This window comes from Arvicola amphibius, chromosome 8 (assembly GCF_903992535.2).
Source record: "Arvicola amphibius chromosome 8, mArvAmp1.2, whole genome shotgun sequence".
NCBI classification, from domain to species: domain Eukaryota; kingdom Metazoa; phylum Chordata; class Mammalia; order Rodentia; family Cricetidae; genus Arvicola; species Arvicola amphibius.
Window position 1 is genome coordinate 84,041,103 of NC_052054.1, and position 27,648 is coordinate 84,068,750.

Below are 27,648 nucleotides of genomic sequence, written 5' to 3' on the forward strand. Positions count from 1 at the left end.
AAGCTGAAAGCCATATCCAGATTTAGGGTACACTGACCAGATGGGGTTCTATAGCTCTGTTCTGACATCCAACAAAATGTTTTATAAATTGAATGTGAATGTCTCAGAACAGTTCAGGGAACAGATGCACCTGAGGTAAAGGCTCTGCCCCTTTCCCTGGCGTCTCTCCCAGTTCCCCAAGGCATGCCTACATGGGTCATCCTTTTGACTGTGCTCTGACACTGTTTATGTTGTCCTAACTCATGTCAGCATCCTGTGCTGGGCCTACCTTTTAGGACTGTTCGGAAGTCTACGTGCCTGTGAAAAGCATGTTACTGGTTACCTAATGAAACTGTGCTTGCCTTAACAAAACTTAATGTCAGCTCACTTGTATGTCTATTTATTGCTGTTTAGAAACTACCCAAGTGGGAAGCAAAACTTTGTGCTGTGGAAGAAGAACCTTGAGGTTACCTTTATGCAACAATAAAAAATGAAAAAGTAAGTAAAAAATTTGGGGAGGACAGGGTTGCATTCTGGTTTTAGTTTTTGATGATAGTCTTATATAACCCAGGCTAGCCTTGAACTTTCATTGTTGCTGAGGATGATCTTAATTTTTTTTGTTATTTTAACCATTGGAATTGGACAAACAAACAGAGGGAAAGAGCCCCGAGAGAAGGTACATGAAACAGAGACTCACTTGTTCCCCACGCTCAGAATCCCAAAACCTTAAACTAGAAGTAATAATATATATGCAAAGGAACTGGTACAGACCTATGCAGGCCCTGTGCATGCTGCCTTAGATCGTGAGTTTTGCTTATGTCTGAATTTTAGAGGGCCTTGTTTTCTTGGTGCCTTCCATCCCCTCTGGCTCCCTTATACTCTTTCTGCCTTCCTTCCTCAGGGTGCCTAGAGGGGAGAGGCTTGTTCCAGGTCTGTCCTCACTCTTCTGCAGAGTAGCCAGCTGAGTCGTGTATTCCTCTCCAGCAGGAGGAAGCTTCTCAGATGGTGTTGAGCAAGGCACTGACCTATGAGTAAAGCAGAATATCACTAGAGTCATTTGTTGCAATTTTAAAAAGACACACTAGCATTTGGTTTTCCCTAGATCCTTAGGCTATCTAGTGTCAGGTTCTTGGTCACCCAAGCACTGGATGACTTTATACTCTTCATTTTGCCTCTACCCCCAAGTGCTGGGCATTACAGGTATGGGGCCATCATAGCTGGCAAGATTTGTATTTTGAAAATGTTTATCCTTATTTAAAACTTTACTTTAAATAGCACAGTGGGAGTTGTTTTAACCTTTGAAGGTCTATCTTACAATATAAACTGGTAGGACTGTTCCTTCAGTCATTCATCCCATGTCTTTGTATATGCACTAGTGAGGGACAGACAGACACCTGGGGGGGGGGGCTTGCAGGGGCTAGTACTCATCTACCTTTCAGCTGCATTCCTAGCCTCTTCTGCTGATTATTAAAAACATTGACCTAAAGCCTGGTAGTGGTGGCATATATTTAATCCCAGCACTCTGGAAGCAGAGGCAGCGAGATCTGAGTTCAAGGCCTGCCTGGTCTCTAGACTCCAAGACAGTCAGGGCTATACAGAGTAACGCTGTGTTCGAAAAAGCAAACAAACAAAATTGACCTAATCATTTTTTAGACAGCATTTTTAGTTCTTTATTTAGCGTGTGTGTTCATCGTGCTTGTTCATGACTGTATATGGAGGCCAGAAGTCAGTGTTGTTTTACCCTGTTGCTAGCCTGTTCTGTTTGTTCAAAACAGGGTTTCACTGTATCCTGGCTGTTCTGGAACTCACTATGTAGATTAGACTGGTCTTGAAGTTACCGAGACCTGCTAGTGCCTGCTCTCTGCCTCCAGAGGCTGGAATTAAAGGCGTGTGCTGCCACATCCAGCTGGAATTGTTCTTCTTCAGTGTCTTACAGTTTTCATTATGGAGGTCTCTTCATCTCCCTTGTTAGGTTTTCTCCTAGGTTTTTGTTTGTTTACTAATGAGACCCCCCCATTTCTTGGTGAGCTTGTTTTAAATACATAAAATGTTACTTGTTTATTAGTTGGTTTTTGTGTGTGTATGGTGTGCATGTTTGGATGTACAAGCATACCTGTGTGCAGGTCCATGTGTGTATCCATGTGATTGTAGGCCCAGTGATACTGTCTTTGTCGCTCTCCACTCTGTGAGGCAGGGTCTTACACTGAGTCCTTGGTTCATTCATTCTGGAGAGTCTAGCAGCCAGGTGGGCTTGAGGATCTCTGCTGGGGTCACAAGTGGCCGCCATGCCTGCCTAGCTTCCACTTGGATTCTAGGACTCTGACCTTCTGGTCCTGAGCTCGTATGGTAAACATCTTATTCACTGAGCTCTCTCCCAGCACCTGCCCAAGTATGAGATTCAAGAGTTTTTGGTGGAATCATTTAAGGTTTTTATTTTTTTAAAAATATTTATTTATTTATTATGTATAAAATTTCTGTCTGTGTACATGCCTGCAGGCCAGAAGAGCATGCTTGCTCTTCCAAAGGTCCTGAGTTAAGGTTTTTATTTTAAGTATAGGATCATTCCATCTGAAAACAGGGATAATTTTCCTATATGTATCTTTTATTTTGGCCTTTCTGCATCCTTTTTTCTCTTGTTTTATTGCTGTGTCAGAGTATTCTAGGGCTACCACCTTTTTTTTTTTTTTTTTTTTTTTTTTTTTTTGCATATTGAGACAAGGTCTCATTTTGTAGCCCTGGATGACTGGGAACTCCTAGAGGATCTGCCTGCCTTTGACTCCTAATGCTGGAATTGAAGGCGTGAGCACTCCATCAGCCTTTCCTTTTTTTTTTTTTTTTTTTTGAGACAGGGTTTCTCTGTAGCTTTGGAGCCAGTCCTGGAACTAGCTCTTGTAGCTCAGGCTGGCCTCGAACTCACAGAGATCCGCCTGCCTCTGCCTCCCAAGTGCTGGATTAAAGGTGTGCGCCACACCGCCCGGTTGCCTTCCTTATTCTTACACAACTATCTCTGAACTGTGAGGAAATTATTCTTCATAGTCATGGTGCAGCTATTTTTATCAATGCCAGTATCTGTCCACAGGGATTACCACAATTACTAATCTGCATTCCTGTGGGAAAGAAACTTGTTAGTACAGCCCAGATAGAGTTCTCAAGAGCTGCTCAGTTAGTCTCGTCCTCCTACTACTCCTTCCCTGTATCTGACTGAGTTCACTAGTGACCTTCCTTTGCTTATTTTATATCCTGGTAACCAGTTGTTTTAATTTAAAAATCTATGCAAAGAGAAGTCATGCCATACAACAGGACTCACATAGGAGGTTTATTGGAAGAGGAGAGAGAAAGGGCAGGGATAGGGTGCGTGGGGTTGGGGGGGGAGGGTAGAAAGAGAGATTCAGGAGATGGGCAGGGCCCACTTTAAAAGGGAGCATAGCGAATGTGCACAGGAGGTGCTCTTAGTAGCTACAGCTGAGGACATATCCTGTCAGGACCCCAAGGGCAGGCCAGTACGGATGCCTGAATATTAACATCAGTCTCATAATACATTTTTAGAATACATTCTCTAGCCCGGCAGTGGTGGCACACACCTTTAAATCCCACTTTAATGGGAGGCAGAGGCAGGCGGATCTCTTAAGTTGGAGGCCAGGCTGGTCTACAGAGTGAGTTCCAGTGACAGCCGAGGCTACACAGAGAAACCCTGTCTCAAAACAACACTCTCTATTAACTTGCTTTCTTCTTGCGTTTAAGAGCAGGCCCCTCTTCTGTACCATGTATTGTAGTCTGGTAGCTGACTCTGACTTTGAGTGGTGAGGTGAGGTGATAGGGGTCCATCCGTAGCAGAGGGTGTTTAGTAGATGCACATGGTCACAATTGCTCAGAGATGCGAGCCAGCAAACGCGTCTCGGGTTCCAAAGGGAGCACAGTGATCCTATCCTTTCACTCGGGTACAGTAATTCACGACACATCCGAGTCGCTGCATCTCAGTCCCCTGTCCCTCATAAAGACTCTTCCTCTGTGGCGACTTGTGAGAGCTTACTAATGCAATGTCCTTTTCATTTGTCTGTTTGGTTTTTGTTTTGTTTGTTTTTGAGACAGGGTTTCTCTGTGTAGCCAGGCTGTCCTGGAACTATCTCTGTAGACCAGGCCTGCTTCTGCCTCTCAGGTATTGGGATTAAAGGTCTGCGCCACCACTGCCAGGCTAAGCATTCAGTTTTGATGGGATCTAGTTTTTCAGTTTTCCCCTTGTGTGCTTAGTGTCCTCCCACCAAATCTGTACCTGGCCAGATGGAGTTAGCTCCCTTTTCCTCCACAGTACATCTGATCTCATGCAACTTCTTACTATTTTCTCATGAAAATCATTAGGTCATAGCTAACATAGCAGGAACCAAGAGCTGTTTCTGTCAGATTATGCTCCATAAAACATTTTTCAGGAATTTGGAGCTGAGTCTGAAATACTAACTTTGTGTACATTGACTACCCCCATTCGAATGGTAATTCATGGAATGTTTACATTTTTATAGGTTTGTGTAAATGATGATCTTGTCCGCAAAGAACTTTGCTTATTATGTGTCACCCATGGGGAAATAAAAGCCTCAATACGTTGGAGAAGCCCAGACCCAGTCTCAATTCGGTGCCCTGCTCCAGTAAGCTCAGCCCATCACTTACTCTGTGGCCAATGCTTATGCAAGGGAAAGACCGTCGTGGAATGGAAAGTGAGTATTTCATGTTGCTTATCCTTAGCATACCACGTTCTGTCTAAGCCCTTTCCTACTTGGAGACAGACTTAGACTCAGTTTAATAATCAAATTTATTACTTAGCCTCCAACAGGCATTGTGGTCCTGGAGCTGCTACTGTTTGTATTTAGGAGACCAGGAAATTCTGACGGTTCTGTTAATGTTGGGCTACATTTTCAAGAAGTCCAGACAGGATGTTGGTTTAAAGAGCTCAGTAAAGTGAGGTTCTGAATAGTTCTCAGACACTTCAGAGAGTTTTTATTACAAATGATGCTTAGTGTGGTTCATGGATGCAGTTTTAAATGCTCCACTTCTGCATTAGATTTTAATACCTCAGACTGCCATCTCTTGCTAGGTCTCCTATAATTTTACTGCATGAACAAGAGCAGAAGTAAATAATAAGGGCTCCGCTTTATTTCATGTTTTAGTTTTGAAATATAGTATGTTCTTTCAGACTCACAGGGCTTAGATTTTCTGGCACAGTCTCTCCGGCATACATGGTGTAAGAATGTTGTCAGTGACCTAGGGCCACCTGCTGCAGGACTAGGTGAGTCCTCCCCGTTTGGTTTCTCTCATAGGCAGCACAGAATGATACTCCGAGTGCCCTGAGAGTGAGCCCAGGCCTCACTGTGCTCTGCCACCGAGCTTTATAACCTCGGCCCATCTTTGTCTATTTCACGTAGGCTCTTTGCTTTGGGCCTTAAGTGTTCTCCATCTGCTTTGGTAATAGTCTTTTACCAAATGTATCTTTTGCAGTTATTTTCTTCTAGTGTGTGGCTTGTTTTCTATATTTAGTGACATCTATATATAGTTTTGTTGATTTGTCAATGTTTTGAAAGGATTTTAAATCTGTGTTCGTAAGACATAGAGGGCCTTCATTCTCTTGAAATGCTTTCTGGTTCAGGCATCAGAACAGTGAGGTCTTGTAGGATGAACTGGAAGTGTTTTGCTTTGCTTCTGTCTTCTAAAAGAGCATGTGGGTTGGTGACATTTCTTCCTGATATGCTTGGTGGAATTTTTCAGTGAACCCACCTCAATTTAGTTCCCTTTTTTGGAACATTCCTAATAATTCAATTTCTTCAAGGCCTACTATCCTTATTCCCTTTTCTGTTTTGTTTGGGAGTTTTGGAAAAGTTGTGTCTTTAAGGAATCTTCATCTATAGATTAGTGATTCTCAATCTGTGGGTCCCTACCACTTTGGGAGTCGAGACCCTTTCACAGGGGTCACATATCATATATCCTGCATATCAGATATTTAGATTACAATTCATAACAGTTGCGAAAATTACAGTTATGAAGTAGCATTGAAATAACTATATGGTTGGGTCACCATAACATGAACTGTATTAAAGGATCCTAGCATTAGGAAGGTTGAGAACCGCTGATTAAGATTATCAAACTGTAAGCACAGAGTTGTTCATTTCACTATCTTTACATTTCTTGATATGCTCATAAACACATGGACTATCCTTTATTAGCCTCTAGATGTCCATGAATCAGTAGGCATGGCCCTGCTTTCATTTCTCTTCCTTCTTTCCCTGCTTCTCTCTTAATCTCCCTTCCTTTACTCCCTTGGTTAAGAGTCTTAGTAATTTTGTTTCCTCTTTTCAAAAACTATGTTGTGGGTTGAGTTCTGTGTCCTCAGAACTCATGCTGCAGGCCTGCCCTCATGTGGCCGTGTCTGCAGGCAGGGTCTTCAGGAGACGCCCTGTGATGCCATGAGGGGAGGGTCGGACTCCGATAGACTAAAAGAGCCCTTAGAAGAGAAAGAACCAGAGCTGACTTCTCCAGCACTTGAAACACCAGGAAGACATCACCCCAGGATTCCGATTGGCCAACACTTTGATCTTGGACTTGCAAGCTCCAGAAATAAAATAAAATTTCTGTTTTAAGCGACTCACTCAAACTGATACAAATAGCTCTTGGAAATTTCTGTTTAAACAGGTTTTTTTTTCTTCTGTTTGCTTTTCCACTTTGGGAATTTTCTATGCCAGTCTGTGGGATGGGAATATAGATTCTGTCTTTTAGTGAGAGCCAGTTACATTGCATAAGAATTAAATTTGTAAAAGCAATAAAAGACAAGAGTTTAGGTAACGTCAGTAGCTAGAGAAGCTTTAATCAACCTGAAAGATGACATCTCAGATCCTGCACACTGACAATGCAGAGTATAAGCAAATGTATTACAGCTCCCAATAAGGCTTTCCTACTTATCGGGAAGCCAAGTTATACCTAGAGCCACAATAGGACAGCTCTAAAGGGGACAGCCGCAATAGGACAGCTCAGCCTGGGAGGGAAAGGTGTCCTGACTTGTGGGGAAGCCAGGCTACCTGAAACTGGGGTATGATGGGGGATGGCCTCCTTACAGGATATAGCAATCCTACTCTTATCAAGAGAGCTGCTACAGCTGAGCTCTGCTCTTTTCCCCTAAGGAAACGTCCTAGCAGAGCTATCTGCTTCTTCTGGGGCCAAAGATGTTATTTCTTTTGCTACACTTGGCTAAAGGCGAAGCCCTTGCAGAAATGTAGCAGTCTCCTCCAACTTGGGGAAAAGTTACTACTTTTTTCTGCTCTGCCTTGCACGCATGTGTAGGGGGACAATCTATCTCAGTAAGGTTCTTCTTTTCTGCTCAATCTTGCTCAGGCCCCCTAAGGGAACATCTCAGCAAGGTTTTTCTGCTCAGCCACCTAGGGACATCCCAGCAAGGTTTCTTCTATTCTACACAGCAAATGAAGATCTTCACCCAAGACTCTTTTGAGAAAGAGTTATTGGAGGAGAGTGGGTGCCTCTGCCAGGGTGGGAAAGGACAGCCACAACTGAACAGGCAGAGGGGCTTCTATAGGTCTTACTAGGCTTGAGTTTTCCCAGGGAGTTTTCCTGCTCAGGGATTGGTTAGTTTAGTTGGTCAGGGTCAGAGAGCACTCAGACTTCAGGGCCAAACTGTGTTTCTTTCAGTTGTTTCACTGGTCCTTTTTAGCCTTTTGGCTCTAATTTTAGGACCAGGGCATATTCCTTTCACTGGCTCTGATTCTAGGGACAAAGTGTGTTTGACACTGGTTTCAGAGTCAGTGTGTTTCTTTAGTTCTGGGTTCAGGGGTAAAATGTTTCTTTCACTGACTCAGGTTTCAGATCCTGGGCGTATTTCGTTCACTAGCTCTGGGTTCAAAGTCAGGGTGCTCAGGGATTGATTGGTTTCCTGCTCAGGGATTGTCAGTTTTCCTTGACTGGCTCTTCTATCCTATACAGAGTATAGGTTTCAAGCTGGGGCTTCTGTAGCTAAGGATAGGAAAGGGGAAGGGGTTTTATTAGGGGCAGAATGGGCAGTTAGCTGTTTTCCTTAGACATCTGTGTTTGATACTGCAGGGTCTGTTGTCTCTCTACAGCCAGCTGGCTGATTGCTTCTGCAATCTCCAGGAGTTTGGGGTCAAGGGCAGCTGCTTTTTTTTTTAATTCCCAAATAGCTGGCTTCTTGAAAATTTGAGCTCAGTTTGCCTTCCTTCTTTCCCCCTACTCTCCCTGGGTGGGGTGGTATTGTCCTATACATTGTAGGAAGAGCATGTGTATTGGATACATAATTGTGGCCTCCTTTGGAAAGTACAGTCTACCCAATTGGGGAAAATTATTTTATCCTAGTAAGCTGGTGTATGAATTTCTACCACATTTAAAAAGAAAAGATTGACGCAAAATGTTTGGATTGTATTTATTAGCGTGTATGTGTGCATGTGAATGGGTATACTATGCCATGGAGTGCCGTGGAGGATAGAGACCATCCTCCCTGCATGTAGGACCCGGGGACCAAACGCAGGTCACAGGCTTGGCAGCAAGTGCCTTTACCTATTGAGCTGTCTTGTCAGTCCCAAAGCAGATTTTTAATTTTAATCCCTACAAGTTTAATATAAACCTGTTTGATAATAATTCATGTGTTGCGATCTTATGTGTTTGGTTTTTGTTATTTTGTCTGATTTTATATAGTTTACAGGGTAGCTTTTTATCTTCATTTTGCAGATAAAGCTGAAAAATACAAGGATTCCTTGAGAGACTCACCTAAAGTTCTGTTTGAGAAGAAGCAGCAGTGCCCCCCTTTAAAACACATGAACGAGGTTGTATGTTTGATGCTCACTGAATATAAAGTTCATGTGACATGAATATTCTATTATGAACAAAAAGTGTGTTTCATATGTAGAAATTCATGAAGAATGTAGTTGTGTGTTTGATGGAACAAGGTAGCTGCTCCCCCTTGTTGAGCTTCTGTTTCTGCTGAGTTGTAACTACTCTCGAAAAGGTGGTGTTCTGCTCCTTGAACACAGATATGTGACTGTCTAGATTTGGGGAACATTCACATAATTTCACTTCTAATGTGCCTTTCAGTTCTTTCGACAAAGACAAATGAAAGTAATTGTAAGACATTTTAAACACTCATGTAAATGCCGACCGATTACCTGCTGTTTGACATTTTGATCTAATGATTATAGTGATGGCATAACCATCCAGCTTTGATTCTCCGTGTGTATGTGCACGCGCGTGCATAGAAACTCTGGAATGATTGTGATGAAAATAATTTCCGTTATATTTTGATTCCAAAAATATAAATCATCCGCCCCCTCCCTCCTTTTCCCCTTCCCTCCATTCTTACAGTGTATTGAATCTTCAGCATACTGGCCAACTAAAAGAGGCATAACTATATATGCTGATCCAGATATTCCAGCAGCAAGGTATGTTTTGAAAATTCAGTTTAGCAAACTAGAGCCTTAGGATGGTACATAGTCAACATGTTAGCCTTGGGAGCTCAGTTCTAGGACTGCTGAGAATATCACACTGCGTGTGCTCAAATCCAGATTTTAAAGTGGCATGATGGTTTTATGTAACTATCACACATTTTCATGTTTAAGTCATCTTTAGATGGCTTCTAATACCTACCCAATGCAATGTAAATACTATATAAGTCGTTGTTATTCTGTATTGTTTGGGGGAATAATGTCAAGGAAAAATATCTGCTTGTTTAATGCATGCAGTTGTTTTTGCCAAATATTTCCAGTTGTTGGTTGGCTGGTTGATTGCACAACTGTAAGTCCACAAATATAGAAGGTCACATGTACAGTAAGTATGTAAAAGGTTGATAGACATACCACACCCCCCCAAAAAGAAGGTGATCTGGGAAATTTTGGCTCAAAATACACTACTTTAAAGGAAAAAATATCTTTTTACAGTTGATTAGCTGGCAACAGAGTGGACTAAAAACTGGCAGTAGGTCTAGAATCCCTTTGTTGCCTGGTTGCGCACTGTTTTAACTGTAAGGCACCTCTAGTGAGCAGCACAGAGGGGCTGTGTGAAGGATGAGTAAGTGTGGGGCACAGCAACATAGCCTGGCAGGTCACAAATCTGGAGAAAGCCAAGGATGGATGGCTCCTTGTCTTCTCCCAAGTCTCCAGCTGTAACCCCGTCCTCAAGATGCACACGGTAATATCAGTGACATTACAGGAAAGGGTCTCACTTTCTGTGGCTGGCTGCAGTGCCAGGTCTTTGTAGGACATTGGTGAGTGGCTCTGGGACTGGCGTGCTTGTGCTCAGCCAGGGACTCCTGAGCTCAGTTGATGGGTTTTCTTTTGTGACTTAGGACACTGCTGATAGCTGCAGTGTTGGAGTTACCAAGATTGAATGTGGCCCTGGGGTAGGACCATGAGTGCTGGAGGCACTCCAAGGCAGGAATGAGTCCCTATGACTGGAAACTTGCTGAATGTGTGTAGTGTGAAAGCCTTAGTTTGTCCTTGCCAAGTCTAGAAGACAGACTGATGAGTGAGCCAGCTGGGAGTTGAACTCTGAAGTCTGCAGGTTTCTTACTCTTAAGGGAAAAGGAGTCCCTAGGGTCTTCTCCTCTCCCTCTTTAAGCTCCTACAACTACACTGGTTTCAAAGCCTTCTGGGTCTTGATTGGATGTGGGAGATGAGAAATAGGACCATCAGGAAAGAGATGGTGGAGGGAGGGGGAAGAAGTCTGAGCCCACAACAATATTTGCAAGAAGTCTACAGTCAGGTACTCTCTGCCTTTGCAGGGGTCAGGAAACTAGTAAAGAAATTGCTGTTCATTCCTGGTTACCACGGCAGTCTTTGCAGGCTGCCTGTTCCTTTTGGGTTGCTTTGTTCCACCAAGAATTGCACTCTGCCTAGTTTGGGTTGTTTTTGTTTTGTTTTGTTTTTGTTTGTTTGTTTTTTTTTGCTAAAGGCCAGCTGCCAGCTGTCAGGAAGCTTCATGGGGTGGGTGCACGGGGCACAAAGACAAGGACAGGAACCTGACCTCCAGCAGTTTCTGTGTCTTGCAAGTGAGACCTGTAGTTTCCTCATCAGCAGGGTCTTATCTAGGCTCTAGTGGGCGACCAATAGCAGTAGCAGTTGCCTCTATTAACTTGTGAATTAATCTTTTCATGTGTTTTGGTTTCCAGTGGGTTTAGCCAGAAACCCAATGTGAAGCTGCCGCGGTTGACGGAGAAGAGAGACTGTGATGAGAAGAACGGCTGTGTGAAGTAAGGCCCCGCTTGCGCGCTCACTTGGCTGGAATTGGTGTGTTTGCTTTAGTATTCCCCTGACTTGAATTGGTCTTTGAAATAATTGTATAAAAAAGAAGCAGGAAGAATATACCTCTATTTTTACTTCAAATTTCCATTCTCATAAAACAGTAAATATCCAGGAAGTCCCCTGTAGCTGTGTCAGGGTGGGGGCATGTTAAATCTTGGTTCTGTTGTAATGGGTCGTTCTCACCCTGGTTCCTTCAGCCAGGTGGACAGTTTTTAAACTGTTAGGTACAGTTGTATACTTTTTATGGCCATTGATTTTGGTGGGGTGATGTTTGGTTTCCTTCCTGGTTTTCTGATGTTCTCTAACAACAGAGTAACCTCATTTGATGCTTGTTAAATACACAAAACTGAGACCATGCTTCTGACTTTTTCCCTAGACTCTACCAGCTGAAACAGTTTACCTGTGAGAACCTGCCTGCTCTGTAATTAGCAGACTGACAGCTTAGCATGGTGACCATGCTGTCTCTGTTCGTTAGCAATGATAGCCTGCTGACACCTTCCAGAGTCACTTATGCCCTGTATGGCCTCTGACTAGCACAAGCACCTCAGAATTCAGGAGTCAAATGTGTTGAAGGCTGGTGTGGGGTTCACCGTGGGGCTGGTAGTTAATATTCCCTCCCAGAGAATCTCTCCTTGCCTCATGCCTGACATTTTTACTGCTCTAAGTGACTGTTTTCCGTGGGACAAGTAACTTTTTAGAAATTGTAATTTAGTTTGAGCTGATAATTGAGTGAGCTCTGACAAACTCTATTCTCCTTCATGCCTCTATTGTAAAGCCTTGTCTTCTTTACTATCTTGCTCAGTGCTCTTTGCTTAGTCCTGATTGGTAGGAAGTACAGTGGTGACTTGGGTGACTTGTCAGCTGTACATTCCAGGGAGCCTGCAGGTAAGAGATCTGAAGAAAGTCAGTGTCCTAGTTAGGGCTTCTGTTGCTCTGATGAAACACCATGACCAAAAGCAATTTGGGGAGGAAAGGATCTGTTTGGCTTCTTACTCTTCCACATTATAGTCCATCACTGCAGGAAGTCAGGACAGGCTTACAAAGATTATTGCAGCCGGGTGGTGGTGGTGGTGGTGGCGCACGCCTTTAATCCCAGCATTTAGGAAGCAGAGCAGGCGGATCTCTGTGAGTTTGAGGCCAGCCTGATATACAAGAGCTAGTTCCAGGACAGGCTCAAAACTATAGAGAAACCCTGTCTCGAAAAGCCAGAACCAAGATTATTACAAAACTATTGGCCTAAAACCCAACTGGAGCAAGGGTTATTCAAGAGAAACAGTCGCTCTTGAGTCCCTAAACCTATGAGGGTGACAGAAGAGGGCAGGTGGAATGGCTCAGTGGGTAAAGGTGCCACCAAGCAATCATGAATTCAGTCCCTGGCTCCTCCATCATGGAAGGGGAGAGCCGATTGCTTCAAGTAGTTCTTTGATTTCTGTACTTTCATAGATAAACATGTACAACAATAATACATGTGGGGTTTTTGTTGCTGTTAAAAACATGAGCTTAAAGAGGACAGAGACCTCCTTGTAGAGCAGAAAGGCAAAAGCTCATTTTTTTTTTTTTTTTTTTTTTGGTTTTTCGAGACAGGGTTTCCCTGTAGTTTCTAGAGCCTGTCCTGGAACTAGCTCTTGTAGACCAGGCTGAAAAGCTCACTTTTGATCTTGATTTTCAGTATGAACATATATCTTGAAAGCTGGGCCTCCTTTCTCTCTGTTCAGAAGACTGGACTTATATAGATTATAGATGTTTTTAGCACAAAGAGAAGCACTTTTAAGTCTATACTTAGACAACCAAAGGAAATTTAAAATCTTGAGCTTGAGACTGATAATAGTCATCGGCACTTAGCAGAGGTAGATGAGCAGCTTATCAGAACTCCATTGATTGATGTTAGAACGCTGAATACAATGCTGGCATATGGAGGGAAAGAAATCGGAAGCATTTTTCATTCATTTTATTAAATCACTTTCTCATAACTTAAGCTTTCATGTCCTCGGACCTTATATGACTTACATTTACACACCTTAAAACAACTTCTTAGATCTTAAAACATTTTCTTAGATCCTGTAGTGGTTTGAATAGGTCCAGCCCTGTGGACTCATGAATGCTTGGCCTATAGGGAGTAGTACTATTAGGAGGTGAGGCCTTGTTGGAGGGAGTGTGTCACTGTGGGGGGGTGGGCTTTAAAGTCTCATATGGCCAAGCAGTGCCCAGCGTGGGACAATGTTCACTTCTGTTGCCTGCAGATCAAGATGTAGAGCTCTCAGTTACTTCTCCAGCATCACGTCTGCCTGCATGCTGCCATACTTCTCATGAGAATTACAGACTAAACCTCTGAAACTGTAACCAGCCCCGATGAAATGTTTTTCTGTATAAGAATTGCAGTGGTCACAGTGTCTCTTCACAGCAGTTAGAAACCCTAAGACAGATCCTTACAGCTTAAACTTGAAACTTCGCACCTTTTATTTATCCAGTCATTCATCAGGAGACACAGGTGGTTGATTACTGAGCACAGTCATTGTACAACAAATTCCTTCAAATAAAGGAATAGTAAAAAGTTACCTTGAAGTCTGTTTTGTGAGTTTATCTCTTTTTGGAGTCTGGTAGCAAGGTAAACGCTCTAGACATAGTAGTAGCTCTAGGAAAGTAAAGACGATGGCCTGATTTTTACACCAGACCAAAACAGGGCTTCAAGCAAAGGAAAAAGAAATAGGGAATGGCAATTCTTTTTTTCGTTTCAATTGCTTGCAGTATTTGTTAAGGATCCTAGATAATAATGGAATCTAGGGTACTGTTAGTCGGCCACATTGGGATTACTTATCGAAGGGGTATTGAGGCCAGAGTCAACTGCAAGACAAATAAGTTTCGAGACCCTTAATTTGGGCATTAGGTGTAAAGTAAGGAACATCTCCAGAAGACAGACAGGTAGAAAGAGAGGTCCAAGGTTTGAAGTCCATGGCATCCCAAGACTTAGGGAGGAACAAATGAAGGAGAATCTGAACAGTGGGTTGTCCACACATGCTTCAAGGGCTAGGGCTAAAAGCCCAAGGAAACATAGGTGCCTGGTGCCAGGACTTTTGAATGAAACCAGAAGGCAAAAACCAAGCCTTGCCCAAGGGAAATGGTCAGAGGTAGGTACCTACACCTCCAAGAGTACCAGAGACTCAGGGAGGATTTAAGATAACTGCAAAGGATCATTCACCAATTGCCACTGATAGATGGAAGGCCACGTGATTGGTGGCCCAGAAGGTGGATCGATCTATTGCAGGTTGACTGGTAAAAAGGGATAGGTTTTCTCAGTGTGGCTTAGACCCCATAGTGGGAGCACTGAGACACCAGGAGAGCCTTCTGAATCTCAGCAGCAGTGTTAGGATTTAGCAGTAGGTAGCTTGGCAGGTCTGGGACAAAGTTTGCTGCAAAGGCCACATCATACAGCAGATTTCATGGAAGAAGAAACTTATGACCAAAATAACAGTTCTGTTTCAAAGAAGAAAAGTACAAGGATGCTATCTAGTTCTAAGCAAATCTCTGGCAATACCTGCCCTCAAGAAGTGCTAGCAGCTGGTGAACATCCTGAAAGCAAGAATGGCTGGCCTACATCAACCCAGACTTTCCTTTGAAAGAAGGAAGAACAAGGCTACAAATGCTTCCAGAAGACACTACTCTTAGGACATGAAGCCCTGTATAGAAGCCATAAAATAACCAAAGAAGTGCCAAATAGTACAACTAAGCTGCCTTCTCATGAGGCCCTTGAACTTGAGCTAATGTATAAGGGCTTCGATGAATATATCCAGAAGGAGCCAACCTTCATCCAGGGTTACAGCTGGTCTTGGCTCCATTTCAGAACCTTTTAAAAAGCTCTCTCAGGTTTTATGTGGAAATTCTTGTGAAACATTTGGATGCCAGTGTAGCTGCAGGTTTCTCTGTCCCATTGTCCACCTGGACCAGTTTCTTTCCTGCTGGGTCCCCACAGCCACTTATGAAATAACCAGACTCAATAGCAATTACAGTTGTTTGGCCAATGGCTCAGGCTTCTTACTGGCCAGCTCTACCTATAAATTAACCCATTTCTGTTAATCTGTGTATCAACACATGGCTGTGGCTTACTGGTAATGCTCTGGCATGTTACTCCTTCCGTGACTACATAACTCAGGATTCTGTTGACATGAGACCCCACTGCTCCTGGCAGCGCCAGTCTATTCCAGGGAGAATGTTGGGCACCAAAAACACTCCACATGGAGCTTCTTTGCTTCTTGGCAAAACTGGCCTTTTGGATAAAGAATGCCCTTGACTTGACTGCTGACAATATGCTGGACAAACAGGATATAAGCAAAAATGACTACTGAACCTTGCCAAGACAGGGCAGGACAGTCTTTTGAATTTCCTGCTTCTGAAAATGGTTTGTAAGATACTCTAGGCCTTAGCCAAAGTTGGTTGCCCTAATATTACAGTGAGATGTTTCTGTCATATCTTGTACCTTTTGGAAGTTACTTGCTTGTACTTCCTGCTTACTCAGTAATTTTCCTTCCAGGTCTTTGTTGAGGTTGAAGACTAGATAGTCACAGCTACTCCTCTTATATATTAGCTAAGATATTTCAGGTACAAGACTTAGACTCCTCAAGATAGGACAGCTATTGGAGTAATCTGTTATTTGCCTATTACCTATAGACTGGACATTTAGTGTGTTTCTTGCTTGATGTTGTTCATGTCGGCTGTAGTTCTATTTTTTGTTTATGTTTTTACCTTTTCTTTCTCCTGGACAATACTTGATATTTGTTCTTATTGTATATAGTTTTGTGTTAGGTTTAAAACCTTTTTATTTAGACAAAAGGGAGAAGTGTTATGGGAACTCCTTTCTGCCAACAGCTTTTTGGGTACCAGCTTTACATCATGGCTTCTGTGTGTAGATGTGATCTCTTATAAGGGAGTGGAAGGGTCTTGCTTACAATCTTGGGAGGCTGTAGCAGAATCAAGCTTGTGTAGTTGTTCATATCTCCCTGGGGCAGAGCAGCGAGACACAGTGGCTTCCACCTTGTCCTGTATTCTGTGAGTCTGTGTTTCCCTCTGAATCCCATTTCCTTCCGTGAGTCTGTTTCCCTCTGAATCCCATTTCCTTTTGTCTCCCCACAGTAAAGGCATTCCGCAATTTGTAGTTCTCACATCACTTCTCGCTTTATCATTCTAGCTTATTTATGCTTGGGGAGGGGATCCAACTGTATCTGGTCAGTGTCAAGGAATTCCTGAAGCTTTTGAGTTGTTACTTTATGAATTGTGTCCATATGGTTTGAAAAATGACCCCCAAAGGGAGTTACACTATTAGGAACTATGGCTTTGTTGGAGTAGATGTGGCCTTGTTGGAAGAAGTATATCACTGTAGTGGGTAGACATTGACGTCTCGTATGGTCAAACTTCGTTCACTGTGACACTCCTATTGCTTTTAGATGAAGATGTAAGAACTCTCGGCTCCAGCACCATGTCTGCTGTTATGCTGCCTTGCTTCCTGCCATGATGGCAATAGATTAATAAACAAACCTCTGAACTGTAAGAGAGCACCACAATTAAATGTCTTCTTTATAAGACTTACCGTGGTCTTGTCTCTTCACAGCAGTGAAACCCTAAGACAGTCCCTGAAAGATGGAGTGTTTCAGCTTCCCAGAGAACACCCTTTCGTTTTATCTACCTGTAAAAATTCTGTGTCCTGAAGCTTCCTCCCTGTTGTTTCAACTCCCTGTAACCTCTTATATCTTAATAAACTTTCTTCCAAGATGAACATTTTAGTCTGTAAGAAACTGCAACACAATGGACAGCTCTCTTTTAGGGATTTTTAGGTGTTGATTAGAACCCACTCTGTTCCTCTGAGGGTGTCCCTTGATGCCAGGAACCTTAAATTAGGTTTAAAGCATAATTTCTTTCCAACTTCATCTGCCACACTTAGATACATGTGGAATGAGATTCTACTCAGTTTTGTTGGTAGTGGCTCCCTGTAGCATCTTTTTAAAGAATATTTTGACATTGAGACCAGATTACTGAGGATTACTTTGATAATTGGTTAAGGTATCTGGTATGGGTGTCGGAGAGTGGATGGTTCACCTTATTCACAGACATCCATCTCACTCTGCCTCCTGAGTGCTGGTATTAAAAACTGTGCACCACCACTGCCTGGCCTCTGTGGCTAACTAGTGGCTTAGCTCTGCACTCTCATCTTCAGCCAAGCTTTATTTGTTAGAGCATAAGCAAAAATATTACCACGATTACCTACATTTAGGGTATATCTACCCTCCTTAGTTGCAGTTCAGTATGCTGATTGCATCAAAATGCCTTCATAGACACATCAGTTTCTTAGCTATGCAGGCAATCCCAGGTCTCTTCTTTGAGGTCTTTGAGAACAGCAGCCTTAGAAGCAGTACTTGCTGTTAGCTGCTGAGTCCAGGAGGCCTGAAGATTTTTCTGTGGGGATGGGGGAGGATTTTGTCTACCTGTCTTGGCAGGATGAGACAATCATACCCTGGTGTAGCGTCCAGGAAGCTGATGAGGTGGAAGGCTGCTTTTTGCTGTGTGGGTGGCTTTGCCATATGCAAAGGCAAGCCTCTAGTTAGAAGGTCTTTTGCAACCATGCATCTTCTTGGAGGAGCTATAGGATGCTGCAGGAGCTGGCATGTCTCTGTGTTAGAAGTTCTTTTGTTAAACACCATACTCTCAGATCTGTAAAGGCACTTGAGAATTGGGTACTATTACCTGTTCGTTATATTTAAATTAGACATATATGTTAAATTTAGACATGTATTTTACCCAATTAGTTACAGCTTAAAATGGTGTGACTTCCCTGATGCTGACACCACTCGTCTACCCATATGAGGAGGGACAGGTCTGGGATAATGAAGAGCACCTTCAAGTTCCTTCTCTGCATGAGCAGACTTTAGCTGGGCCCCTTTCAGACAGCTGTACAGGATGTTGGTGGTAGGGGTGGTAGCCCAGATGCCAGCCCAAGTTTTGGGTGGGAAGCAGGAAACTGGTGTGATCTCCATGGCCCTTGAACCTTAGGCCATCAAGATAGTGTTTTCACAGATAAGCCTTGGGGTGGACAACCACTGTTTCTCTCCACAGGGAAGAGTTAAAACAGGGAAAATGTAATGACTTTCTTCTTCAAATTGACCTTTTACCTGCTTTACAGATTACTACAGTTTTTAAACCCTGATCCTTTGAGAGCTGATGAGATCTCTGACCTGCAGCAGGTATTACAAACCCTAAAAATGAAAGGTCAAATAAGACAGACACTTAGTGTTATTAAGCTTCCTTCCTCCCTCAGACTTTTGTCTTCCTTAGATGGGGCTTTCCCAAGTCATGGCTTTAGCAGAATCTATAGAGCTATGGCTGTAGTGGGTGTTTTATTTGGGGAACAGATAATCTTTAATTTGTGTGGGAGGGGTTATGCGTTTTCCAGGAAGCATGTATTCCTAGGTTTTTACATGATGACCTTGTATTTTCCTCTTGGGAAAAAGCCCTTAATACTCTACTTCCCACTCCAGAAAGACCTGGGGCTATGGTTGTCTGATGTCTGTGTTGGTTAGTTGCAGAAGGTGAAGCTGGGCACACTGCAGCCTGGTGTGGTACTCCGGAACAGGATCGAGCCCTGTCTGACCCTGGAGAAATCCCCTCTGTCAGCAGATCTGAAGAAGGTGAATGTGTTGTTAGAGCCAGACTCCTGAAGGAAGCCCAGCCTTTCTGACACAGGAGGCTCGCTTTGTTTTCCTCTGTTCTGTTCTAAGAGCGATGGGCTGGAACCCAGAGTTTCGTGCATTCTAGGCATGCATTTTATCAATATTTCCCAATCCCATAGGAGGATTTTGAATAAACAGTTCTAAGGCTGCATTGCTTAATTCTTGCCTCTGAAGTTCTCTTGAAATCTTTGTGATTTATTTCTCATGTATTTGTAAGTCCAGATTTCTTTTGTAGAAAATCCTGTTGTGAAATTGTCAGTCTGTTTCTAAAATAAGTGTTTTTGGGTTTTTTGAGACAAGGTTTCTCTGTGTAGCCCTGGATGTCTTGGAACTCGTTTTGTAGACCAGATTGGCTTTGAACTCAGAGATCCACCTGCTTTTGCCTCCTGAGTGCTGGGATTAAAGGTGTGAACCACCACCATGCCCAGTTTTTCTAAAGTAAGTTTTTATTTTCTTTCATTCATTCATTCATTTATTGGTTTTTCGAGGCATTGCTTCTCTGTGTAGCTTTGCAGCCTGTTCTGGAACTTGCCCTGTAGACCAGGTTGGCCTCTAACTCACAGAGATCTGCCTTCCTCTGTCTTCCGAGTGCTGGGATTAAAGGTGTGTACCACCAGCACCCAGCTGAAGTAAGTTTTCAAATGGGAGCTTAGAACACATTGCCAGGTCAGAGTAATAATTTTTTTTATCCATCCTTTGCCAAATTTTTTTTAATAATCCTTAGATTTCACTTGGCAAATTACATACACTTATGTTTCCATCCTGACTTTAAAAAAGGCTAAGGTTTGGTTTTGAAGAATAGAAAGCCAAACCTCAAGGATGGATGGACTGCTGGAAGGTTGTGAGGTCTGGAGCAGGGGAAAGGTGGACAGGTGGCAGCATGGCTGACTAAGGCAGGAAGGGCAGGTGGACAGTAAACATCCCCAACCTGCTTCTTGACTGTGCACTACCAGTTTGTATTGTTCTGAGGGGGGTGGGCGGCTCGAGTCACTGCCCCAGTCAGAATGCCTGCTTGCCACCCTCTCTTCCTGCAGTAGCCTGATGACAAGATTTGTCTCACCCTTTGAGCTGCTTGCCGACTTTAGTGTCTCTCTTCCATGTGAACAAACTGGTGATCATAGATAGGTTGATAATAATCCTTCACCTAGAAAACCAAATGCAGTTCAGGGAGAAGAGACTGCCAGAAAGTTCACATCTCTGGGTGCAGCGCTGTGGCCTGCAGTCTAGGAACTTGGCAGGATGGGACACAGAGGAGTCCTTGAGCTCAGAACTTTGAAATCAGCATGATGAGACTTGATTTCTGGAACAGAAAACTACCCCCAGGACAGAAGATACTGCCTCCATTTCACAGTAATGAAGTTTTGTTTGTGTTTCTGTTCTTGGAGGTGGGCTTTCCCTTCAACTGGACCTAGGATCTTGCTGTAGTTGGCCATAGTGACAGACACAAAAGGAGAGGAGGATCACTTGCTTGCTGGATGTGTCCCCAGGCCTTCTAGGGAACTGAACTGTTACTCCCTCCCTATATGTTCTCCAGGTCCCCCAGGAAGCATGTAGCTGTTCCTTTGGCCATATACATGCAAATCTACAAATAGGGTGATACTGTAGACATCAAGGGAAGGGGTACTGTTCAAAAAGGAATGCCCCGTAAGTACTAGTGCAGCAAACCAGGAAGCTGCAGGGTCGCTCAGCATGCTGTTGGCACTGTTGTAAACAAGCACAGTTCGTGTCAATATGTGTCCTGAACATAGTAAGCATTCTGGAGAGCTGATTGGTTCCTGAAACAAGTACAGGAAAATGAAGTGGGGAGTGGAAGCCAGCAAGAATATCTGGGTTCAGCTGGGCTCCAGCCTGCTCCCCCTGCAGAAGTAGCTTGTGAGAGATAATAGAAAAGAGCTGAGCTCCTCGATCCATTCCTATGAATTCATGGCTTAACGTACAAGAAGTAAAACACTTACACTTTAAGGGGGGACTGATGTCATCTCAGTTCTTGGGAGGTAGAGACAGGAAGAACAGAAATTCATGGATAGCTTGAGTTACATGAAACTGTCTCAAAATACAAAGTTAGAATGAAAGGAAGATTCAGAAAATAAAGAGTGAGAATATTTTTATAACTAGTAGGTGTGAGGTATAAAATGCAGGCGAACTGAAAGAACAAGGATGAAAGTAGAATAAAGTTTAGGGTTTAACTTGGCCCGGTAAGTGGAAATCGGAACGCAGGGAAAAAGGCAGACGGAAGGAGATTCTCTGAGTGGCAGTGACATGACTCCTCATGCTGACAGTCAAATCGGGCTGGGCAGAATGAGCAGAGTGGTTAACCAAGTGGCTGTCACTCAGCGGAACTCAGATACAGAGGTCATGAGAGCTGTTAAGAAGTGGTTCCACCCCAGCTCATGTTTCAGAATGACCTCAGACTTGCACCCAGCAGCTCTGGGGACTTTGGACTTGAGCATGCAATCCTTCCAGCCCTACAGACAGGTCTACACTTGTGCTCTCTGTGAGCTATCTGGGCAGAAAGGTGTTTGCAGGTTTTCAGAGTCTCATTTCCTTCACCTCATGTCTAAAAGCTACTCAAGTCTTTTCTCCACAAGACTATCAAGAATGAAGATCACGTGAGCTGCCGGCAAAGGAGCAAGTTGCCACAGGTGCCTTCAGCTCTGCTGGAAACTCAGGACCTTGGGGAGGAGAACACACAGCACTCAGTGCCTTTAGAAAGTTGTATTTGGTTACAGACTTCTGCTGAAACATTTCAGGTTTTAGTGATAGGTGAAGAGATTATGTCAATAAAAGCATGTTTCTTTTTAAATATTAAGGTAGGTGGGGTGGGTGGCATGCGTCTGTAATCCCTGCCCCTGGGAAACTGTGGTAGGAAGGTCAAGAGTTTGGGGCTGGAGAGCTTGTTGCTCTTGCAGATCGAGTTTGGTTTCCAGCACCCTCTTCTGACCTACACAGGCACTACGTGAACATGCTGCACAAACAGTACATGCAGCCAAAACGATACACATGAAATGAGAAAACAAAAACAAACGGAGAGTTTGGGGCCTGCCTGGCTATTTAACAAGACCTTATCTCAAAAATCAAATGAGGAATAGTTTTTACAAGTGAGGCAGATGGGCTGGCAGAATATGAAGAGAATAAGGAGACAGCCACCTTCTTGTGTGTGCTTTAGTCCTCCAGTCAGAGACTCAGTAGATACTTTAGTGTGTTCAGAGAACCAATAGTCTGAACACAGGAAGTCGGTGCTTGGGAAAAAAATCACTCAGAACCTAAAGTAGGTCTTGGGAGCACAGCAGGGTAAGCCCCATAAGCTGTGTACTATGTCCTGGGGCGGGGGGCTATGAGATGGAGGGATGTCTTTGCTGTCATTCATCTTTCTCTTCCCCATTCCTGTTTTCTGTGTAGGCTCTTCAAAGAAACAAGTTCCCGGGACCCAGCCACACTGCATCTTACTCTTGGCCCCCTGTTGCGCGTGGCTGTGACGTGGTGGTCATCTCTCACTGTGGAAATGACCCTTCATTGTACCTGCCACCGCTGCTTACGGTTTTGCAGATGGGGGGCTGCTACAAGTCATTACCAAGTAGAAATGGAGTAAGTTGGAAATCATTTTGAAATGGATTAAATGTTTCTTTTCAAATAACACTTTTTTGTGGGTTTTTTGTTGTTGTTTTGCTTTGTTTTTCTTTTTTTTGTAAAGCTGAAGTTTTATTACTCAGTTTTTTCCCACACTGATAGTCTAGAAGCTGGATGGACTGTCAGGCTGGCTTGGTGACACAGGCCTATCTGTATTCCTGGTACTTGGGACACTGAGGCAATAAGGTCACAAGTTTGAGGCCAGCCTGGGCTATGTTGTAGGTGTGAGTTCAGCCTCAGGCACACCTTAAGACCACATTGGAAGAAGACAAAGTGTGGAGTGCTAGAAAATATCCTTTGCTTCCTCAGTGTCAGAACCAGACGACTCTTGCTGTGATTTCCATCTGTGGCCCTAGCTGGGCAGAAGAGTCGTGGCTTTTAGAGATGATGATAGTTTGTACGGTGATCTTACCTTAATTCATAAAATTGCCACATCACCGAGATAAGATGGTCCGGCCATGTCTTGTTGTTGTCTCCTGTGAGAACAGTTAGTACAGGGAGACTGTTGGGAATGTGTGATTAGAAATTCAATCTCTGCTGTCTTATCCCACGTTCTTTTGTTCCATTGCACCTCCCACTGCTTAATAGTCTTTCCCCAGGGACAAGAAAGAAGAGGGAAATGAGACATAAGGACAGAATGGCAGCGAGTGGCTTGCTGCGTTCGGTCCTGCAGAATAGTCATTATAAAACTTCCATCCCTGATCATGGCACAAAGGTTGCAGTATAGAGGGTCCACCATGCACCATAAAGCAAGTGTGGCAAGGAAACTTGCTTAGGGTGTGAAGGGGTCCTGGGGTTTATTTTTTCCTAACCCAGCCATGCAGTGTGCTGACTTGTCTTTGGAATCTGCACTAGTCATGCACTGACTTGAATGTGTGCATTTATACCCTTCATTAGGTTCAGCAGCTGAGCCCAGCTGATGGTGGAGGTGCCACTTTGTGCTGAGAGCCCTTCCTGAGGCAGAAAGTGACATCCAGTCCTTACTTGTGTCACCACTGCTTTCCCCTTGCTGCCATGGCAGCCTGCTTTCAGGCCCGTGGAGAAGCTGGCACTTGTCTGAACCTTCCTAGAGGAAGGAGGCGACCAGGCTCATCTCAGTAAAAAACAAATGTCCATGAAATGTTGGCAGGCAGATCACCTTCTAGGGAGTCTCCGGACTGATGGGCGCTAATTCAGAGGCAGTCTTAGGAAAGAGTCAGTGGTCATTTTAAGGTTCTTTCAGAGGTGACCACTCTTTTAAGGCATTCATTCATCCTGATGCTTAGGAGCAGGAAATGGAGCCAGACATCTGGGCTCTCTTTTTTTTACTGATGTATTAGCTGCACAGCCTTGAGGAGTGACTTCACCTCTGTGCCTCAGAGTCTTCCTGGGAAATGAGGAATACTTAAAAAATAAATAAAATTTAAAAAGAAAAGAAACTTTCTAAGCCGTGCGATGGTGGCGCTTGCCTCTAATCCCAGCACTTGGGAGGCAGAGGGAGGCCGATCTCTGGGAGTTCAAGGCCAGACAGCCTGGTCTAAGAGCTAATTCCAGGACAGGCTCCAAAGCCACAGAGATACCATGTCTCAAAAAACCAAAAAAGAAGAATACTTGGCCCTACCCCGTAAGAGTGTGTTAAGGTTAAATGTCTTAGGGAATGTTTTACCTTGGCTTAAGAACTGGATCAGTGTTTCTAAATCCACTCTAATGAAGTTATATTTTCACTTTTCTCATCTGTATGATAGCTAAAGACTAATTCTATGCCAGGAGATGGTCTGGATGTTTCGCATACGTTATGTTTGATTCCTAACAACTGTCCAAAATTATTTGAATCTGTTTGTCTTTGCAGCCTCTTGCAGTCATCGTGTGTCCTGGGTGGAAAAAGGCCCAGTTTATTTTTGAGTTATTGGGAGACTATAGCATGTCCTCCAGGCCTCTTCATCCTGTGTTACTAACAATTGGACTTCACAAAGATGAAGCCAAAAATATGAAGCTTCCAAGGGGGTGTAAGCATCCTTTCCAAGCTGTTTGGTTTTCTTTGCAGACGACAGTGAGCTTGCCTAGGCACCTGGGACCTCAGTTACTGGCCACTGGCTCTGACTTGACTTCCTACAGTGGGAGTCCGTGGTGAAGGCTCAGTCTTGACTCACATCTGAGAAAGCTGCATGATTTCATTCAGTTGTCATGTGCTACTAACCGTTCACTGTCAGATGCTGAGCCCAGAGTTGAGGAAATCTGCCTTTCAGGCAAGCAGCCTGTGGCAGCTGGGGGTGTGGTCAGATACCGCAGGCTAAGACAGGGTGGATGAAGGCTTGCTTGCCTTGCTCACCCAGTAGGGAAGTGGCTGCTGAGAAGGAAGTGAATCGTGGTGAAGGGAGTATTGGAGAAACTTGTAGAAACCCTAAAATGTTGATTGTTTTTTTCTAAATGTAGGTGATGTGATTGTCACAACTCCACACAGCCTCTTGAGACTTCTCACGTACCGAAGCCTGTTGTTTCTTAGACTCTGCCACCTGGTTCTGGATGAAGTGCAAGTATTGTTCTTTGAAGCTAATGAGCAAGTGAGTATGGACACACTGGGTGCCACTGCTATCCATTATAATAGCTTGTGTGTATCTGAAATGTGTCAGCTCTTCAGGGCCTGAAGCAATCAGAATATACAGTTGACAAATCAATTCAATTGGTTTGTATCTATAATTTAGAAGAGTGTGTTTACCTGAAATTTCCTTCCTAATGGTAAATCTCCCTTTGAAGAACAGAAATTCCCAAGAAAATTTGTTACGTATTTCATTACTATTTCTCCAATTATAGAAGGGACATTCTTAAAAGAAAATTTTAAAATATTAAAAAAAAAATAGAGGAGCACTTGAAAGCAGATCCACCATCCCTTGTCTTGTACTCAGAGGTAGTCTTTCTTTTAAATGGCTTTTGTTGATAAATATACTTAATAGCAAGAGCCATTTAGTACTGATTCAGAACTTAAACTTTGCGGTTAATAGTTGTTGTCAGGGGTTTCTTTTCTGCCTGGTTCCTGCAATCATTATGTCTCAAAGAATCACACAGAGGTCTACATTAGTTATAAACTGATTGGCCTAGTATCTCAGGCTTCTTATTAACTCTTACAGCTTATATTAGCCCATTATTCTTATCTGTGTTAGCCATATTCAGCAGGGCAGTCACATCCTGCTTCTTCTGTGTCCGGATCAGGACTGCAGAGGAGTAGGCTTCCTCCTTCCCAGAATTCTCCTGTTCTCATTGATCAGCCTCTACTTCCTGTCTGGTTGTCCCCGCCTATACTTCCTGCCTACTACTGACCAATCAGCATTTATCTAAAATATAATTGACAGAATATAGACCATTCTTGCACAGCAAATAGTGTTGTGCTGTTCTGCGGCATGATGGTTGTTGCTCATGGGCATAACAACTTAGAGTAAGCCTGTGCCTTGTACCTGTAGGGAAGTGCCCTCCTGCTGAGCCACATGCCTTTATTTTTTTATCTTACTGATTTTATTGAGCTCTACATTTTTCTCTGCTTCCCTCCCTGCCTCTCCCCTCCCCTTCAACCCTCTCCCAAGGTCCCCATGCTTCCAATTTACTCAGGAGATCTTGTCTTTTCTACTTCCCATGTAGATTAGATCCATGTAAGTCTCTCTTAAGTCCTCATTGTTGTCTAGGTTCTCTGGGATCGCAGCCACATACCTTTAAAACAGAGTTTTTGTGAATCACGTGTTGGAAACAGTGTGGCATGCTGACCAAAATTGTTATTTGGGAGTGTTGGTAGCCCCCAGGTAAAGCGCAGGCTTGTTTCTTAGTGATTGTATGGGCTCCTTAGTGATTGTTACCACGCTGATAGCTGGAGAGCAGCTCTGTACCGTGGCTTTTCTGAGACCAGTTGGCAGTCTGTTGCTGTCGCCAGCGTGTTGTCACATCAGGCATATGGCCTACCTGCCATGTGGAGGCCTGAGCCTGGCTTGTGTTTTGTTTTCTATGCCAACTGGTAAACAGTGGGTTCCTATTTCCTTGACTAATTAGGTTGAAAATTAATGCAAATTGATCATTGTTTCTGCTCTTCCTGTGTGTTGCTTGTTTTTAATTGATGGGGTTATCTTTCCTATAATTGAGTTTTGAAGTCTTTCATATAAGCATCATTGGTACAAACATTATACACCAGGATGCTGTTTGTGACTTTATTCTGTCCCAGTGGAATTTTACTGTTTATTGACAAACATTTTCTTTTTATTTTTTTCCTTTTTTAATCTTTGGAAAGGCTTTCCCCACACTAAAAACATCAAATGGATAGTCCCTGAATTTTATGTTCCAGCTAATTCTTTATTTTGAAACAAAGATTAAATTTACTAATTTTTCAGATGCTTGCCATATTAGATAACTTTAAAAAAAACGTTGAAGTGGAAGAGCGGGAGTCTGCACCACACCAGATTGTGGCAGTGGGTGTTCACTGGAACAGACACATCGACCATCTAGTCAGAGAGTTCATGAAGGATCCCTATGTCGTGATCACCGCCCTGGAGGAGGCTGCCCTCTATGGCAATGTCCAGCAGGTGATGGGGAGGGGCTGGTGAGCACACACAAGTAACTAGTATCTGTTAGATGGTAGCTGTGGTTTCGTCCACAGATCTGGAAGAGGTGCTGCTGGGAAGCCTTACCCCAGAAAGCACCTGTTTCTCTGCTCCCCGGCAGGTGGTGCACCTGTGCCTGGAGTGTGAGAAAACCTCGACTTTACTTCAGGTTCTTGATTTTGTTCCAAGTCAGGCCCAGAAGACCTTGATCTTCACCTGCTCTGTGGCTGAAACAGAAACTGTGTGTAAGGTAAGCCTGTCCTCAGGCCAGCACGTTCTCATCAGTGGTAGGAGCCGTAGCTGAGTCTGCTGGTCAGAAATGGACAGGGGGAGGGAGGGAGGGAGGGAGGGAGGGAGGGAGGGAGGGAGGGAGGGAGGGAGGGAGCTGCAATCTCACAGTGTAACTCCAGGCTCTGGAGGAGGGGCTGTGTTGGGAAGACTGAAAACAGAGACCTGTCACAGTGCTATGTGACTGTGTCA

General features: G+C 43.7%; 1 protein-coding gene across 1 annotated transcript in view; it reads left to right on the forward strand.

The window, feature by feature from the left end:
• Positions 1-27,648, forward strand: part of Tdrd12 (tudor domain containing 12) — a 69,882-nt gene that overhangs the window by 19,809 nt on the left and 22,425 nt on the right. The window contains 14 exon segments of the mRNA XM_042055614.1: positions 2,103-2,224; positions 4,494-4,517; positions 4,519-4,551; positions 4,553-4,685; positions 8,710-8,804; positions 9,340-9,416; positions 11,141-11,221; positions 18,439-18,499; positions 18,836-18,943; positions 22,385-22,570; positions 24,441-24,597; positions 25,025-25,152; positions 26,959-27,150; positions 27,290-27,418. Of these exon segments, the coding sequence (XP_041911548.1) occupies positions 2,103-2,224; positions 4,494-4,517; positions 4,519-4,551; positions 4,553-4,685; positions 8,710-8,804; positions 9,340-9,416; positions 11,141-11,221; positions 18,439-18,499; positions 18,836-18,943; positions 22,385-22,570; positions 24,441-24,597; positions 25,025-25,152; positions 26,959-27,150; positions 27,290-27,418 (1,526 nt within the window).